General features: G+C 35.1%; 2 protein-coding genes and 1 long non-coding RNA gene across 10 annotated transcripts; 2 read left to right on the top strand and 1 right to left on the bottom strand.

Moving 5' to 3' along the window:
* The first annotated feature begins 1,035 nt into the window (after nt 1–1,035).
* Nucleotides 1,036–2,218, top strand: LOC139822904 (uncharacterized). Of its 2 annotated transcripts, XR_011734639.1 has the most exons (5): nt 1,036–1,174; nt 1,376–1,444; nt 1,563–1,709; nt 1,859–2,034; nt 2,182–2,196. It is a non-coding gene; the product is annotated as an uncharacterized lncRNA (long non-coding RNA). The 2 variants fall into 2 exon arrangements; XR_011734638.1 differs by having other exon boundaries at nt 1,040–1,174; nt 1,859–2,218.
* Nucleotides 2,219–4,313: 2,095 nt separating this feature from the next.
* Nucleotides 4,314–16,903, bottom strand: LOC139822901 (uncharacterized). Of its 7 annotated transcripts, none has more exons than XM_071795076.1 (7): nt 7,991–8,495; nt 7,721–7,789; nt 7,424–7,570; nt 7,168–7,274; nt 6,916–7,070; nt 6,471–6,627; nt 4,314–5,190 (listed from the first exon to the last, which is right to left on the bottom strand). In XM_071795076.1, coding segments are annotated over exons 4-7 (1,080 nt in total). In that variant the 5' UTR covers nt 7,170–7,274; nt 7,424–7,570; nt 7,721–7,789; nt 7,991–8,495; the 3' UTR covers nt 4,314–4,424. The 7 variants fall into 7 exon arrangements, with proteins under 7 accessions (XP_071651177.1, XP_071651179.1, XP_071651178.1 ...); XM_071795078.1 differs by having other exon boundaries at nt 7,219–7,274; XM_071795077.1 differs by having other exon boundaries at nt 7,181–7,274; nt 7,991–8,494.
* On the top strand, nt 8,723–10,056 carry LOC139822903 (myb/SANT-like DNA-binding domain-containing protein 3). Its single transcript, XM_071795082.1, has 2 exons — nt 8,723–9,265; nt 9,491–10,056. The coding sequence occupies exons 1-2, from the start codon at nt 8,952–8,954 to the stop codon at nt 9,585–9,587; spliced, it is 411 nt and encodes a 136-aa protein (XP_071651183.1). The 5' UTR covers nt 8,723–8,951; the 3' UTR covers nt 9,588–10,056.
* Nucleotides 16,904–18,310: the final 1,407 nt, after the last annotated feature.

The following is an 18,310-nucleotide window of genomic DNA, read 5'->3' as shown; positions in this document are numbered from 1 at the left end:
TATATGAACAAAACTAAAGCATGCAATAGCAATTCATGGCGAAAACGAGAAGCAATGTTAGTCTACAATACAAAGATACCTACGATAAGATTATAAGAAATAGATCTTAAAATAAAAAACCTGTAACGTAGTAAATAATACAGTCAAGGATAGGGGAATCGGACAGGGCATAATCGTGGTCAGGATTATTCTCAATGACGTCATTTGCCTCCCAATCGTCGTGCTGCAGAATCTCGTCTAGCTTCGTTCAAATTTCACGTTGATACTTAACACTTTTCGCCTCAGACTTTTACCCATAGACTGTTTTTAAATCCTGCAATGACAGCAGAAGCTGTGGCGACGACTGTTCGGACACAGTGCGGTTTCCGAATTTTGGAGACTTTATGATGCTATACACCGACAATATTTTATACAGCTGCAAGAACGTGGGGCTGTGTGAGTGATCGTTACACTCTGCGACTTGACGAATGATGCCAAAGAATTTCTAGAAAAATCGTACGTACATGTACATTTATTTATTGCAAGTAATTATTGTATTAAAAAAGTCAATATAAATTGGAAAGTACCTCCAAGTTATCTTGATTAACTTTTCCTGTTAATAGATATTGGAAATCAAATTTTTCGATAAGATAACAGCACATATCCATAGTAGATCGCAGACATATTCGCAACGCTTTTGAAGTCTCTCTTGTTAAATATTTATCAGCCGTTATTTCACCTTATTTCACCTTTTTGCAATGCCGTCTTCCACTCGTTTAACCATTCAAGAGATTTTTGCAATACCTGAAGTTATAAGATAACCTAAACCTATGTATGCCGCGCTATATTGACGCGAGCTTATATCTACGCAGTAAACTTAACCTATTATTTACCCATCACCTAATAAAATTATATGCCATATGGGCCAAAAGAATACGCGCAACTTAAACCTAAGAGAGCAAAATAAACTATCTTTGTCAACTCCGTTGTCATGGGGTGTTTCCGACAAGTAGTCGGATTTCTAATCGGCTCGAGCAGTGGTACTCAATCAGTTCATTTCGAAAAATCCCCTAGACTAATCTTTGCTGTCTCAGCACTCGGATTACGGATTACTGCGTTGCGTTGTGAGGAGCAAGTCGCAATTGTTCTCTCTGAAAGTTGAGTTCGTTGAGTTTTAATCAAAGCAGAGAAATAGGTACGTATTATTGTTCTAATGATTAACACTTTATTTTCTTTGAAATATACATTAAATAATAGAAGTATATGTACATACACGTTTCACTGACAGAAATCCCGAAAAACGAATTATTAACCTCACTAACCTCTAACTTCACTTAACCTCACTACATTGATTGTTAATATGTAATTTAATTAAAGCAATATTTTTTTTAAGCAGCTTGAAGACTTACAAGTCTTTTGAAATGGATGCGAGTGAGGACAGATCCATTGTGAGCAGGACTTTTTGGTAGTATTTATAAATGAAAATTTTTGTGTCTGGGAAGTTTATATTATATTGTACACATGTTTAGAATTAAAGGAACATATATTATTATATTATTTCAATAAATATATTTTTTTTACAGAAAACTGTAAATGTTAGCTGGCTGTTGACAGACATCAACGTCTGTATCGAGACAAGTTAACGCATTCACTGTAAATATTGTTCATCATCACTTGGATGTATCAAAAACCTGCAAGTGAGGACAGATCCATTGAGCAGGACATTTTTGGTAGGTATATTATAAAATTGAAAAATTTTTGTGCTAGGAAGGTTAATTAAATATATATATATTTTTGCTATTATGTTATTGTATGTACACATGTTTAGAATGAGGAACATATATTATTATATTATTTCAATAAATATATTCCTTTACAGAAAACTAGATTTTAGCGGGCTGTTGACAGACATCGACAATTAAAGTCTGTATCGAGGCAAGTTAACGCATTCACTGTAAAATATCTACTTCAAGGTTGAAGGTTGAAGGTTGAAGACTTACAAGTTATTTAAAATGGATGCAAGTGAAGACATATCCATTGAGCAGGACACTTTTGGTAGGTATATTATAAAATTGAAAAATTTTTTCGTGCTGGGAAGGTTTATTAAATGTGTGTGTGTGTGTGTGTGTGGCTTTTAGTTATTGTCGACATGTTTGGAATGAGAAACATATTATATTATTTCAATAACCATATTTTTTACAGAAAACTCGAGATTTCAGTGGACTGCAGAAACCACTAAATTGTTAATACAAGAAGTTAGAGACAATATATCTATAATAAATAAAAAGAATTATATGCAGAAGAAAGTGTGGAAGTGCATAGCCAGCAGTTTCCATAGAAGAGGGTACAACATCACTGACGAACAATGTTCTACAAAATGGAAGAATTTAAAACAGAAATATAGGCATGTACGAGACATGAATAATGAAACTGGACGAGCTCGAGAAACTTGGGAATATTTCGACATAATTGATGAATTCCTGAATACTAGGCCCGAAGTATCGCCTCTATCAATTGCTTCCAGTTCACAAGGATTTAGAATGAGAAGTCCTCATACAGACAACATGCAATGCAACGATGAAAATGATTCTGCAGTTCCAAATACTTCTTACGGCGTCACACGCAATGTGAGGTGACGTGAAAAACACACTGGATCCACATTGACGGAAAAATTGTATAAACAAAGAGAAGCACATCATAAGAAGAATTTAGAAATGCAAGAGAGATTCTTGACATTATTGGAAAAATACGTGCAAAAAGATAATGAATAGTAAGGGAGGACAGAGAGAGGGATAAAGGGGGGGGGGGGAGAGAGAGAGCGTCGTACGCGCTGCGAGCAGGAGTGTGTACGTGAGACTTAAGGGTATACGCAGTGTTATCTATTACGTAAAAATCGCCTTAGTGTTGTATTGTCGAATGTACCGATGCTTAAAGCTACTGAGTAAAGCTACAGTATGTATTCGTTGCTCGTTTCGTCGTTATTAAAGAAGATGCTAGTGATTGTGCTATAATTTAGTTTCACTCACGAGAAGGTGTTTTCACAAAGATCGAGCAAAGACAGTTTAAAACCAATCAACTCTTTCCATGGTTAATGCGTAAATTATCAATCTGATGAGCGTTTTAATATGTGGAGAAATGACCATGTTTGGATAAATGAGAAGAGATTAATAACACGCGTATTACGAAAAGATAGTTTTTAGGAGTGCGATGAGATAACAGGGTGAAAGTATAATAAAATTCAGGGGTATCTTAGCGAGAGACGTGCTTTAGCACGAAGCAGGAAAGAGGAAGAGAGTAAGGGAGACAGAGTCGTTCTTCGTAGTGCACGCGTCTCGAGTCATGTGAATACAAAAGTGATTTTGGGCTGGCTAACGAAAGTCGGAGAGATCTGCGAGAAACGCGATATTTCTTTTGTGATACGTTAATAGCTGTAGTTAAGCCACACAATACACGAGATATTAGTCCCACTTCGCTTCAGCCTAAAATTGCTTCTCGAGTTACAAGATAATTCGTAAGAAAAGCGTACGGCGCCGTTGGAGGACACCGCAAATATTGTTGGTAATAAAAAAAAGGGATGTGCATTCCATGCACTCATCCTCATTGTTTCTTTCCAAGGAAGAAGACAAAGGACTGTTTTAAAAACAATAAATTTATGCCGTTATTCGAATAAGAGTTTTAAGTATTAACGAATCCTTTTCTCATCCGTCGTGAGAAAAATGACATCTCGAAAGAAGAAATTTATCGGAGATTAGGCTATGATCTGATTAATGAAAGAGAGAATTGCGTCCAGTCTGATGCGTTTTGTATAACTTAGCGTTACTCGTCGATATCGATGCGGGACGGTAATTCGCGACTTCGAAAATCACGATCATGCAATCAACGATCAGCAAGTTACAATATAATTTAGCCTGTAAGATTATACAAGCGTTTCCGAGGAGGTTGCGTAGCGCATTCTGATATTCTTAGACCAGTATTTCCTTTATACTCGCGATAGACGACTCAATAATGTACTTCTCCAATCGGTACTATTACTCTCCTTATTTTCTTTTTTTTTCTAGCTCTCAGATTGTCGTCAGACTATACTCAATCATTTCCTTTCTCTGGACGATCTATACGCGAGTGCAGTCATTTGTGATCTCCTCTATTGTAGGACTCAAAATAAGATAAAGAAAAATATTCTGATATATAAAAAACTTAAGACATGTGATATTATTAAGCTTAATATTTATTTTGTTAAACATTTTACACATGTAATACATTTTTTTTCTATTTTTAATATCTTAGAGATGGGTAGATTGATAGAGAGGTAGAGACTGATGTGTCAATTTTAAATGTAAGATTAAAAAGAAATTTTTATTTATTTACAATAAGTACTTATTTGATTTATATTATATTGATTTATACGAAAGAAATTTTATGTGTGTTATAAAATGTATTAAATATAATTAAAGTAATTGCGCAATAATTTCTCTTTTTTCCTCGGCTTCTATAAATACATCATTATTATTATTGTATTCATTATCCTCGACAATATCAAATGGTTCATCCTCATTCTCAATACAAATATTATGCAAGGCACAACACGCAAGTACCAGTAATGGTATCATTTCTGTGTTGTACATATATACATATTTTAATTTTCGGAATCGCCCTTTTAACATTCCAAACGCTCTTTCAATTATGACACGAGTTTTTGATAACTTAGTATTATAATTGCGTTGTATGTGATTTAAGTGACCATTGTCACGATATGGGGTGAGCATGTTATATGAGAGCGGATATGCAGAATCAGCTAGCAAATGACCATGCTGTAGAAAATATCTTTCTACATCATAGTCTATCGCACGTTTTATATCACTTAATCGCCAAACTCGGGCATCATGAACACTGCCACAAATTCCCGCAAAAATATCGATAAATTTCATTCTATGATCACAAATTCCTTGCAATATTATAGAATGAAATCCTTTTCTATTTATATAACTGTCTGAATATTCAATAGGGGCACTAATCGGAATATGGCATCCATCAATGACACCCACTACACCTGGGAAACCGTTCATGGCAGCAAATTCCTGTTGTATATATAATATTTCATGAACCTCTGGCCATTTTATGTAATTTAAAACGTGTTGCTCTAATACGTATGCCACGTTAAAGACACACCTCCATATGGTATCTTTTGATACTCCAAAACGATCTGCAACGGATCTAAAAAAATTAATTCTAATATAATATAACTTGGAAATGATATTCATTGAAAGTTATTGTAATCATCAATTACTTTTACTATATATTTATTATTTATTAATCTACATCTAATGGAAGTGTTACACGAAAAAAATTAATGTTTTTATTACTAAACCTGTAAACAAAATAATTAAGGAAGGTGGAATAACAAATATCATATCAGTATATAATAGGGAGGGTTGGAACAAGATGGAGGAGACGTTAGATAACTGGATAGAAAAATTAGATAGGGAACCCGTGATTATAGGAGATTTTAACATTAGAACAGGAGAATTAGGTGGCGGGGAGGAAGAGGAAGGAGGGTGGGAAAGGAAAAGTAAAGTTACATTTAATAGGTAATGGAGGTAGGAATTTAGTAGAATAGGTTCAAACCAAGGGATGGTATTTATTGATAAGGAAGGAAATAACAATTAAAAAGATGAAGATTGGTTTTAAGGACTAGTGGGACAGAAACTGCACTAGGAAGAAAAGAGAAGTGAAGAGGATGTACATGAAATGGAGAAAAGGAAAGGTAGAAAGAGGAAGGTATTTGGAAGAAAGAAGTAATATAAAAACGTTATTTGAACAGAAGAGGAAGGAGAAGAGAATCAAAGAAGAGGAGGAATTGAAGAACCTAAAATATAAGGAGCTGAGTAAAGATTTGGAAGGTCCCAGCTATTTAAGGATGAATAATTTAGACAGGTAGGATCTCGAGGATAGTATCAGAGCGCTGTTAAATTTAAGATGCGGTAACTTAGAAGCAGGTAACAGATATTGGATAAAAAAAGAGAAGCAAATGTGTATTTTTTGTAATGAAGGTAAGGATAACATGAACCACTACGTAAAGGATTGTATTGAGACAAAGGAATGGTTTACAGTATTAGGAGAGGATAGAATGGAAAGGTTGGAAAAACTTTGGAACGATAAATTGGGCACCACCAAAGCGGATGTACTGCTAAGTTGTTAGGGAAAGGAATATGCGAAAGAAAAAGAAGATAGATATAGGAAATCAATAGGTTGTGAGATAGGCTGTGAGGTAAAAAGTCAGTGCAATAAGAATCGATGCTCAACGAACATTGTTAAATAGGTTAAATTAAATATCAAATGTGTCATAATTTATAGTTTTATAATTTTAATAGGTTATTAGGTATTTGTGTGTATGAGGATGTTATATGTTAGTATGAGCGATTAAGGAACTGATTGTAAACCAAGTCCACTTTCTGGCTGTTATACTAAAGTTAATAAACCTATATATACTAAACCTGTAAACTTCTTGATTGCCAAAAATCCAAAGAGCTATAGCAATCTGTTTATGTGGTGGCAAATTAGGTGAATTGTCCCTTTCAATTATACTTGGCCCAAGATCTTGCGTTAATTGCTCAAAAGTATTTTTGTTGATTCGAAAATGTGATTTAAATTCTAAAAGGAGAAAAGAATATAACAATAGCGCAACTTTATCACAGCTACATATAGACATTGATCAAATAAAACATATGTTTATCTTAATTTTTTAAAGATTTTTAAATTGAATCTATTCTTAAAGTATGTGTGTGTGTGTGTGTGTGTGTGTGTGTGTGTGTGTGTGTGTGTGTGTGTGTGTGTGTGTGTGTGTGTGTGTGTGTGTGTGTAATGACTATTCCGTCTGGTTCGGCATAAATAGCATTCTGTATGAAATTCAAACGATAAATAATACAAACTTGTCATCACCTGTGACAGAATAGAAAAGAACAATGTTCTCAAAATAATTACTAATTTTCAAATGCGGTTCTCTAACGTGGTGCATTTGCCAATTAGCTTCATTGTCCTCATCGTTATTAAAAAAAACATTCCATAAAAGAAATATATCCATCCTTGTATGATCCCTATGTTCAGCAACAATTTCAATAGACATGTAATAGAATGTAAATAATTTATTGCGGTTTTTGATACATCCAAGTGATAAGGAACAATATGAATTACATTTTGAATTTACCTTGAAGGAGATATTTTACAGTGAATGCGTTAACTTGCCTCGATACAGACTTTAATTGTCGATGTCTGTCAACAGCCCGCTAAAATCTAGTTTTCTGTAAAGGAATATATTTATTGAAATAATATAATAATATATGTTCCTCATTCTAAACATGTGTACATACAATAACATAATAGCAAAAATATATATATATTTAATTAACCTTCCTAGCACGAAAATTTTTCAATTTTATAATATACTTACCAAAAATGTCCTGCTTAATGGATCTGTCCTCACTTGCAGGTTTTTGATACATCCAAGTGATGATGAACAATATTTACAGTGAATGCGTTAACTTGTCTCGATACAGACGTTGATGTCTGTCAACAGCCAGCTAACATTTACAGTTTTCTGTAAAAAAAATATATTTATTGAAATAATATAATAATATATGTTTCTTTAATTCTAAACATGTGTACAATATAATATATAACAGCAAAAAATATATATTTAATAAACCTTCCCAGACACAAAAAAATTTTCAATTTTATATATACCTACCAAAAAGTCCTGCTCACAATGGATCTGTCCTCACTCGCATCCATTTCAAAAGACTTGTAAGTCTTCAAGCTGCTTAAAAAAAATATTGCTTTAATTAAATTACATATTAACAATCAATGTAGTGAGGTTAAGTGAAGTTAGAGGTTAGTGAGGTTAACAATTCGTTTTTCGGGATTTCTGTCAGTGAAACGTGTATGTACATATACTTCTATTATTTAATGTATATTTCAAAGAAAATAAAGTGTTAATCATTAGAACAATAATACGTACCTATTTCTCTGCTTTGATTAAAACTCAACGAACTCAACTTTCAGAGAGAACAATTGCGACTTGCTCCTCACAACGCAACGCAGTAATCCGTAATCCGAGTGCTGAGACAGCAAAGATCAGTCTAGGGGATTTTTCGAAATGAACTGATTGAGTACCACTGCTCGAGCCGATTAGAAATCCGACTACTTGTCGGAAACACCCCTAAACTTAACGCGATACTGGGGCATTGTCCGCTCTTTCCGTCATGCTCCCGCTCCGTCTCAGAAGCAGATAGGGGAATACTCCCGGGACTCTGAATCGGTGCTCGGGCTTTGGAAGCGCTCCGTCGACTGGCTCCTCTCCGACGTCGACTCCTCGGATGTGCTCTCGCTGGCCTCCGGCTCTCCTACGGGTATCTTAACGCGCTGCAACACGAGTCGCTGTAACCCTGCTCGTGGTTTGCCCGCGCTCGGGCCGCTCGAAAAAGTGCGCGGTCGCAAGGTAACAATGAGAAAAATGAGTCATGCTCTCGCGTGACTTTCTTTATAAGGGCCACTTCGACTAAACTCCGATTAACTTAATCGTTGATTAGTCCACTGGAAATGACCAATCGCATTTGTTAATCTGCTTAATGAGCAAATGCGATTGGTCATTTCCAATGGACTAATCAACGATTAAGTTAATCGGAGTTTAGTCGAAGTAACCCTTAATATTTCTTATGCCCGTTTCTACCATATTGCTTTAACCTGCAGTTCAGCCAAACTTACGTTAGTTTTAAACTTCGGTTTAGTTCTGATAGGTTTCTACCAACGTTACATAGTGAACGTTTAGCTAAATCTATAACTTGTATGTCATAACTCAAAAACATACTAAAGATAGAACGTGATTGGTTTAATGTTGATTCTAAGGGATTGTGATCAAAGTACAAGAATTACATATAATATTGCGAGATTATTAATAATATTATTATTAAGTTGAAAATATGAACGCAGAAAGCAAGCGTAAACGTGCTGTAAATTTTACAGAAGCAGAAAAAGTTATTTTAACAGATTTGGTGTTCCGATACAAAAATATAATAGAAAATAAGAGATCCGATGCTATAACCTCTAAAGACAAAGATAAAACTTGGAAAGTAATAGAACAATTATTTAATAGTATGTGTTCAATTGAATTTCGAAGTTCAGAAGTCTTAAAAAGTTGTTGGGATAATTTGAAGAAAAAAACAAGAAAGTTTTTTGCAGATGAAAAGATGAAATTTAATAAGACAGGTAAATGTTTAAAACTTTATACTTCTTTGTAACATATCTGTTATCAGTTTAATTTTTGTAATAGGATAACTTTTTATTCATATATACAATATTTTATATATCTAAATTAATACTTAAATCTTCATTTTAATATTGACAACTTCTGTTTAGTAGAAATTAAACACTAAAATATATTTGCAAACTTAATAATAAAAATATATACAATTCTTTTAAAATGCAATCTTAACATTAGGTGGAGAACCTTTGAATCTAGATCAGATACACTTATAGATCGTGTACAAAAAATTATAAAATCTTCAGTTGATGGCTTAACAAGTACGTTTGATAGTGATGCTATAACAGGTAAATAATATTTTTAAAATCAATATCTAATATACACTGGGCAACAAAAATTTACGTCAAAAATTTGCCCAACTTCAAATAAGCATAACTCCGCGAAAAATTGTCATATCTAAAAGGTTTTTTTTTTCATTTTAAAGGGTAAAGTCTGTACTTTAAGGAACAATTTTGAATTTAGCCTCCCCCCCCCGCCCGCCGTTCTTCCAAAAGAAAGGACGTGTTACGTCTTCAAAAAATTGCATACTTCGACACATTCTACGGAGTAGAATGAATTTTTTTTGTAACTATCATGCAGTGATCGGCAAAAATTCTGTTTTTAGTAATGATATTGGCAGTTATTTTCAATTAATCAAAAATAAAAAATTTGAATGTTTTTAATTTTAATTAACAAAAAATTAGTAATTAATAAAATACTAAGCTCTAAATTTAAAATAATTATTAATTGAAAATGTAATACTCTGTTTGAAAAATTAATAAATAATCAGAAATATATTGGTCATAATTTAAAAATTGGCAATTATATAAAATAAATTGTCAATTTTTAAAAAAATTACTCATTAAAAAAAATTTTTTTAATTTTTTGAAAAATTAGTAATTTTTAAAAAGTAAATTATTATTAGTAGATAATTATTAGAAAATATATTACTAATTTTTTAGAAAATTAGCATTTATTAATTTGCAAAGTATTCGTTTTTAAAAGTATATTAGTTGCAGTAGAAAAGAAACGATGACGTTAACTATACTAAATAATTTTTTCATACTGAAAATTCGTGTCTTTTGGAAAAATTGCAATTATTAGAGAAACTATAATTCGACGATGGTCTCTTGCTCTCTCTTAAGGCCATCGCACACAAAATTGCATAGGCTGCATAAGCATAGCATAAAACCGCTGGACCAATGAACATTTCATGTAAATTAATATGGCGACTTTATGCTGGATGCTCATTGGTTTAGCGGTCTTAGGGCCGGGGCACGAACATTGCCGTAGCGACTTACGCCACCTTACGTGAGAATTGCCTTACGCCACACGTAAGCCAAACGTACGGCAACGCACATAGAAAAGTAACGTAACGCATGTAACGTATGATATGTTACATTACGTTTTTCTATGTGCGTTGCCGTAAGTTTGGCTTACGTGTGGCGTAAGGCAATTCTCACGTAAGGTGGCGTAAGACGCTACGGCAATGTTCGTGCCCCGGCCCTTATGCTACGCTTATGCAAAGCTATGCATTTTGTGTGCGATGGCCTTTATGAAACAGTAGGGCTGCGTTCATAAATTCAACCTGGGTAACTCTAAGTTTACGTCATGTATACTATAGCATTAGAGTTACCTAGGTACGCCTAGGCGTAATTCCTGAACGCACCCTAAAGCCCCTTGCACAATGCCAGACAACAGGCAATAGGAACAGGAAATAACCAAAAAATCGTTCATTACAACTTAAAAAATTCGAGTGCTGATTGGTTGGCAACAGGCAATAGGCACAGAATTTCCAACGTGATGGAAACTCTGTGTCTATTGCCTGTGTCACTGTTTATTCTGCATTTATCATGATTTCTGATTTTTATTTCCTGTTCCTATTGCCTGTTGCCTAGCATTGTTCAAGGGGCTTCAATAACGCGACGATGTCTGCGCATGCGCATTGCGGACGATTAGGATCCACTACCTTTCTCTCTCGCACGATGTTGGACACAGGCTCGGTGCTCAATTCCCTTTATTAATATATGTTTTAAGGTTGAGAAACTCAAGGAAAGCGTGTAAAGGTGTATGTTTGTATAAATAATTAATTAATGTGCAATACGTGAATACAGTGAATAAATTAACAGTGCACTATTTGAATATAATTTAGAATAATTATTTACGATTGTTTGTGTAGAGCTATATGTAAAATGTTGAGTGACGAAAACCTGATAACCTCGAACCAGGATTCTCCTAACCAAGAAATTAGAGAAGAAGTTGGAGCGACTCCAGAAGTATTAGGTGTTGTGCAAAATGTAGAGAAAATTAAAAGAGAATTATTAAAAGAGTGCAATCGTCGTGCGTACTTTGATGGTACATACTTTTCACCTGATTTGGACAAATCATCTCTCATTGGCACGATAGTTGACATATGCCAATTATGTAAAAGAGAAAATAATAAATTTCATACCATCAACGGTTAACTAAAGATTCTCTCGAACTACATGTCACACATTAAGGTAAAAATTTTGCTTTATACTTTTACTTTTTTATACTACGAAATGAACTATATGTGCTTTGCACGCTTTACTTTACCCCAACACAGCAATTATAATTTTATCATAGTAATAATTATAAACAAACAATTGTGAATTTTTATTTTATATGTCCATATTCATATTTGTCTTTTATTCAAATAATTCTTGCTATAAATAATTTTTAACGTTTCTAATTTGACGTTAGTTACGCAGAAAAACTTTAAAATATCTCCAATACGTCTTTAAATATTCATCTTTAAATATATTTTACAACTTCGTGAATTATAACGCAATAATGATATGCATAACCAATATGTTTTTTTTTATTGAATATTATCAGACGATTAAAGATGTACGAACTTTATGGGTGTTAACGGTAAAAAATAAACTCATTCACACTTTTCTTAAGTACAATTTTAACAATATATGGTTTTATGTCTTAAAACTTAAAACAGTAAATTAATGTTGTAAGTTTGAAAATTATAGTTTTTTGTTCCATTATCTTTGGTAAATTGTAACAAAAATCATTGATACGTTTTTAAATTACTGATTTATTAAATTTATTAATGCCGTATAAAAAATACCGATAAAAAATGTTTATAATTGCAAGATTTAATTTTTATAACAATTTTATACTTCCTTTTAGAAAGTTCACAAACACAAGCGTGTCGAATATGAAGAATATGCTCAACAAAAAAAGATAAAAGTTATTCATGAAGCCGAGCAGTATAAGACGTACTGCCATTTTTCTCAGGCACAGTTTGAGGAAAACGTGATAAATTACTGTTGTATTCTTGTATGGAATGGAAGAGGCCCGAGGTGAAAGAAAGGAACGCGTGAGAGTCTTTCTGTACATCGACTGCGATGGTGTAGTAAGGGTCGGGTTGGTCGTGCGGGGGGTTCCACAGGGGTCAGTACTTGGCCCATTTCTGTGGAACCTGGGGTATGACTACCTCCTCCGGATCGCTTTTCTCCCGGGATGTTGGCTAAATGGCTTTGCCGATAATACATTCCTGGGAGTCGAGGGTGATACTTGGGATGAGGACCGAGCAAAGGCGAATGTCGCAGTGAGAGCAGTGGTGGCTACGATGCGCAAGTTGGGCCTTAGGGTGGCCCAGAAGATGCAGGCTGTGTTTTTCTACGACAAGTCTGCGGGGAAGCCGCCCGTGGCCCATATAAAAGTGGAAGGAACCCGTATCTCCGTGGGGGCCAGCATGAAAGTGCTGGGCCTCTGGTTGGATGGCTCCTGGGGTTTCGGTGAGCACTTTGCTTGCCTAACTCCCAGGGAAAAAGGTGTGGCAAATAGCCTGGCAAGGCTGATGCCTAACCTGGGAGGAGCGAGCGGTCGTGCTCGCCGACTATACGCCACGACCGTGGAGGCCGTGATGCTTTACGGCGCCCCAGTTTGGGCGCCGGCTGCGGAAGGGTCACGCGTGATTCAGATGAAGCTGCGTCAAGTTCAGTGTGTGTGTGAGTGACGTAATCAGACCAGTCGCAGGTATTAGGTTGAAAACCCTAAAAAGGCGAAATTTCTGGGTTAGATACGTATCTATAACGCCGGAATAAATCCGTTGCCCACCGTCACCACGTGGAGGTACCCTGGTTGCAGAAGGATCAAGTCATGGATATACTTTGACTCTATTGTGGTCTTGGACGTCAAATAAGATTTGTACTTACTCAGAGTCATGTGGGAAAAACTGCATTTTCAGTGTAATTATGTTATGATCTGACGTCAGATTCGTATTCAGCGACCCCGAAAATCCTCGAGTAACAAATTTTAGGTGAATCTGGTCAATTTTCAAAAACTCATCGGGTATACTGGATCTGCCATTTTGAATTTTGGAAAACTGACATCAGATTCGTACTCAGCGACCCCAAAAACCCTCGAGTAACAAATTTTAGGCGAATCTGGTCAATTTTCAAAAACTCATCGGGTATACTAGATCTGCCATTTTGAATTTTGGAAAACTGACATCAGATTCGTACTCAGCGATCCCAAAAACCCTCGAGTAACAAATTTGAGGCAAATCTGGTCAATTTTCAAAAACTCATCGGGTATACTGAATCTGCCATTTTGAATTTTGGAAAACTGACATCAGATTCGTACTCAGCGACCACAAAAACCCCCGAGTACCAAGTTTCAAGCGAATCGGATCAATTTGAAGAAACATCCGCCATATTGGGTCCGCCATATTGGATCTGCCATTTTTTTATTAAAAAATCTAGTCAATTGTTATGTAATTCAAGCTTTTGAATCCGAATCCACGGTCAGAATTTCGAAGCAAGCTCGCGCTTTTTCATTACAGCTCAAAATGTACTAAAAAAATATGTTTTTTGAGATTAGAAAAAAAAAACAAACCAACTTTTGAATTTTGACCTCGGATTCGGATTCAGCGACCCAAAATACGTAAGAATTGACTAGTCCGGTCCGCCGGACAGAAATTTCATTTTTTTTTGTGGGGCTGTGTTATTTTCCTACTTTTTCCAGTATTTTAAACGGCACCGCCCGATTTTTCATAAATACCGGTCTTGCGTCCGGCTTCAACTTTAAATGTGCTTCAAAGTTCTTAATGTGTGCAAAATCTTCACTTAATACATTCTTATACTTTTCCAACAGTTCATCTAGCTTTTTATTGCTACATGTGTCTAACATTTTAACATCTTCCATTTCTACTAAACTATTTTTAACTTTAGATAGTATTTCCAATTGATTAATCTATTCCCGGCCCAGCAACGGATCTCGGTCATATTTTACCACATACATATTCAACGTTTTAGTTTGGTCTACATTTTTTACTTTTACTGTAACGAAACCGCTCGGCACGAAATTTTGTTTGCAATATGAACGCAATTTTAAATTTGTTTTATACAACGGTAGCTTCGGAAACGTATTTTTCGCCCATTTCTCGCTTACCAGGGTAACCGCTGAGTCGCAATCTACATCAAATACAACGTCTCGGTTTTCGATTTGAAGGGGTACCGTAAATTTCGCTCTGTGCTCGAGATGCTCTCGATCCATCGCGCTGCAAACTTTCTCGAGCATATGAGTCTGGCCTTTCTTTTTGCAGACCTTCTGTAAATGTCCGAAACCCCTGCATTCTCTGCATTTTACCGTCCGAGGAAGGGTACAACTGGTTGCAAAGTGAGCCTGTCCGCACCTAAAGCAAATAACATCATTATTTTTATCACGCTTATTACAATGGTTACTCGTGTTATTAAACTTGGAACGGTTGCTTTGTTGTGGCTCCCTTTTTGCTCCTTGTTGACTTCCTTTGACTTCGTTTCGTTTTTCTTGCCCCTTTGTCTTCTTCTGTTTTGATTTCGCTCCTATGAAATCAACGGCTGCTTCCGTTGGGCTTTCCTCCTTCAATTTGTTGACTCCTTTCTCCGCCATTTTCATGCCGCACGCAATTTTCAGCGCGGATTCTTTGGTAAGGTTGACCGTCTCTAACAGCCTCGCCTGGATTCTCTGGTTTTTTAAACCAAAGACAAATTGATTTCTTAACTCCGTTTGCAGATACGCTCCAAATTTACAATGCAAGGACAGTTTCAGCAGAGCCGCCATGAATTCTTGCGCGCTCTCCTGTGGGCCTTGCATTCTCTTTCTGTATATATATTTCTCTGCAATTTCCAACGACTCCGGCTCGTAGAACTCTTTCAGTTTCTCTACTAACGTACCGTATCGTTGCGGATACGGATCCACTGGATCCAGCCGGTCGCACAAAATTCCGAAGGCTTCCACTCTTACGAAATGTAACAGGTACGCCACTCTGTCTGCCTCCTCTCGAATTTGGAAAACTCTAAAGGTGCCTTCTAGCCGTTGTAGCCATCTTCCCAGTGGCTGTCGCCCCGGGACAAAGACGTCGACTTGCAATCGCCATCGCCACTGTCTGCCCTGGAATTGTTCCTGCCGGTGGGCTTGGTATATTTGCTTCTGTGTTCGGCATTTTTAATTACTCCTCATCCCATCCTCGTCGCCAGCTGTTGTATTCTTGTATGGAATGGAAGAGGCCCGAGGTGGAAGAAAGGAACGCGTGAGAGTCTTTCTGTAACTCTGTATATTTCACCTGTCCTTCTCGGTATACACACGGCTATATCTCGAATGACGAATCCGTTTCGGGGAAGGACCGACTCCCGCGTTCGGTGTTCTCCCCGCCAGAGTCGTCTCGGGAGAAGGGGGCATGACTAGCCGAAATTCGGCACTTGGTCGTTACCGCGATATCTCCCGCTTGCGGTCTTAAACGCGCGCATGCTTTAAGACGCGCTTACATATATACATATATATATATCAATTACATTCTAGAAAACATTGTTCCTTTCAGCACTGTCGAGTCAAAATCATTTAGAAAAATATTTGATGGTAATTGATTCTTACAAATTATTATTTCGAGAATTAACTAATACATAGAATTTATAGTTATAATTTTTTATAGATATGAAAATAAAAAAAGGTGGCAAACGTCTTGCTCATGTATCTGCTCGAACTGTCGAACGTAAGATACACAAAACATTTAAAGAGAACATTTCTTCTATCAAAAAAATGATTAGTGAAGCTGAAAACGTTTGTACGACAGCAGATGTGTGGTCTTGTCAAAGTCGACAATTTTTAGGAATGACTGTTTATTGGGTAAGATAAATAATTTTAATTCTCTATTACTTTTGCTGTGTTTTAAAAAAATTCTTTTAATTTATATATTATGTCATTTTATAATTTTTATTACGGGATTTTATAAATTTTTATTAATTGGTTTAAAGATTGACAAGCAAACGATGGAACGTAAATCATATGCAATAGCATGTCGAAGATTTAGTGGGACACATTCATACGATAGAGTCGCTCGTTTCATTGAAGATATCCATATTTCATTTGGAATTAATAAGAATAAGACAATTGCCACAGTAACAGACAACGGATCGAATTTCGTGAAAGCGTTTCGCGAATTTGGAGTCAATTTAGGTGACTCATTTTTTTCCGGTAAATATCAAAATGTCTACATTTATAATTGATGATAGTCTTTATAGATAAATATATCCCTACCCCCTCTAAAATTAGATCTCAATATTTAATTTTGTTTGCTGTACTTTTACATTTGAAAATTTCGAAAAACTTATGTAAGCTTACACTCGACTTTTTACAATTTAAAAAATTTTATTTAAAATTTTTTTTATAATTTACTCATTATTTGGTTGTAATTTGACCATTAATAATGTATATTTTTTTATTTTAATTACAAGAAATGACAATGACTGATTTATTGGTTACAAAATATTTTCCATGCATTTTATAAGAATAAATCTATTCTCTTTTGTATACACTAGTAGAGTTATAATTTTTTTTTATTTCATTTAGTTGAATATTTTGTGTTTTGACATTTACAGAAGAAATTTCTGATGACGAAGAAGTCGGTACTAACTTTGAGACAGAATTAGAAAACGAAGAGCATGCTGAACTCGAATTATTTGAAGAGAAACCTGATGATTATTCAGAAGAAATATTACCATAGCATTTTTGTTGTGCTAGCCATACTTTGAATCTTCTGGCTACAAGTGACGTAATTTCGCTCAAAAAATCATCAAAAGAATTGAATTCAGCTTACACTCAGATGATTGAACGTTGTAATGAGCTATGGAATTTGCAATTTTCTTCAAAAAAATACGAAAAACTAAAAGAAGTTCTTGGTCAGAGTTTGAAAAGGCCAGTGATAACCCGTTGGAACTCGCTATATCGTGCATTATTGCAGATTTGTGGCTTAAAAGAGAAAATATTGACTAATATTGACGAGTTGGGTATAAATAAACCACTTGATGAAATCGATTTCAGGTAAGAAAAATATTTATTTTTACTCAAATTTACTCTTGTTACTTATTTTTGTGAACTTTTTTTTTAAGATAAAGATATCTAGGTTTATGTCCATGAATTTTTTTATTTGTGTGTGTGTGTGTGTGTGTGTGTGTGTGTGTGTGTGTGATTGGAGGTTAATATATTTAGTTTTTAAAAATTTTTACAATTTGAGTTAAGAAATTGAATTTCATTTGAGAAACTGAAGCATTGTTAAATTATTATTTTACAGATTTATGGAAGAATATCTTCATTGTAATAGACCTCTCGCTGAGACTATTGACATTTTACAAGGTGAAAAAGTCGCTAGCTACGGATACCTGCTTCCCACACTCATATTCGTCAAAAATAAATTACTGGCTTGTCAAAAAATAAAGTTACAATTTTGTAAAAAGTTAGTGTTTGGATTATTGAAAAGTTTGCAGTTGCGCTTTAAGCCAATTTTTGATGTTGAAAATGAAGGACGGATTAGCGCTGTAGCAGCAGCTTCACAGCCTAAATTTAAATTTAACTGGCTCAATTGTTTAAGTCGCTCAGTGCAAGCAAATGTTATGGTAGCAATAAAAGAAGGACTTACTTCTGTGTCGAGTAGAGTCGAAGATAAGAAAAAAGATGATAGTGTAGCTGAGGATGATTTTTTTGACTTTACATGTGATTATGATACACCTGTAGTCGAAACTT

The sequence above is a fragment of the Temnothorax longispinosus genome, chromosome 12 (assembly GCF_030848805.1).
Source record: "Temnothorax longispinosus isolate EJ_2023e chromosome 12, Tlon_JGU_v1, whole genome shotgun sequence".
NCBI lineage: Eukaryota > Metazoa > Arthropoda > Insecta > Hymenoptera > Formicidae > Temnothorax > Temnothorax longispinosus.
The sequence above is the reverse complement of the archived record's forward strand: the minus strand, read 5'-3'. Positions and strand labels throughout refer to the sequence as shown.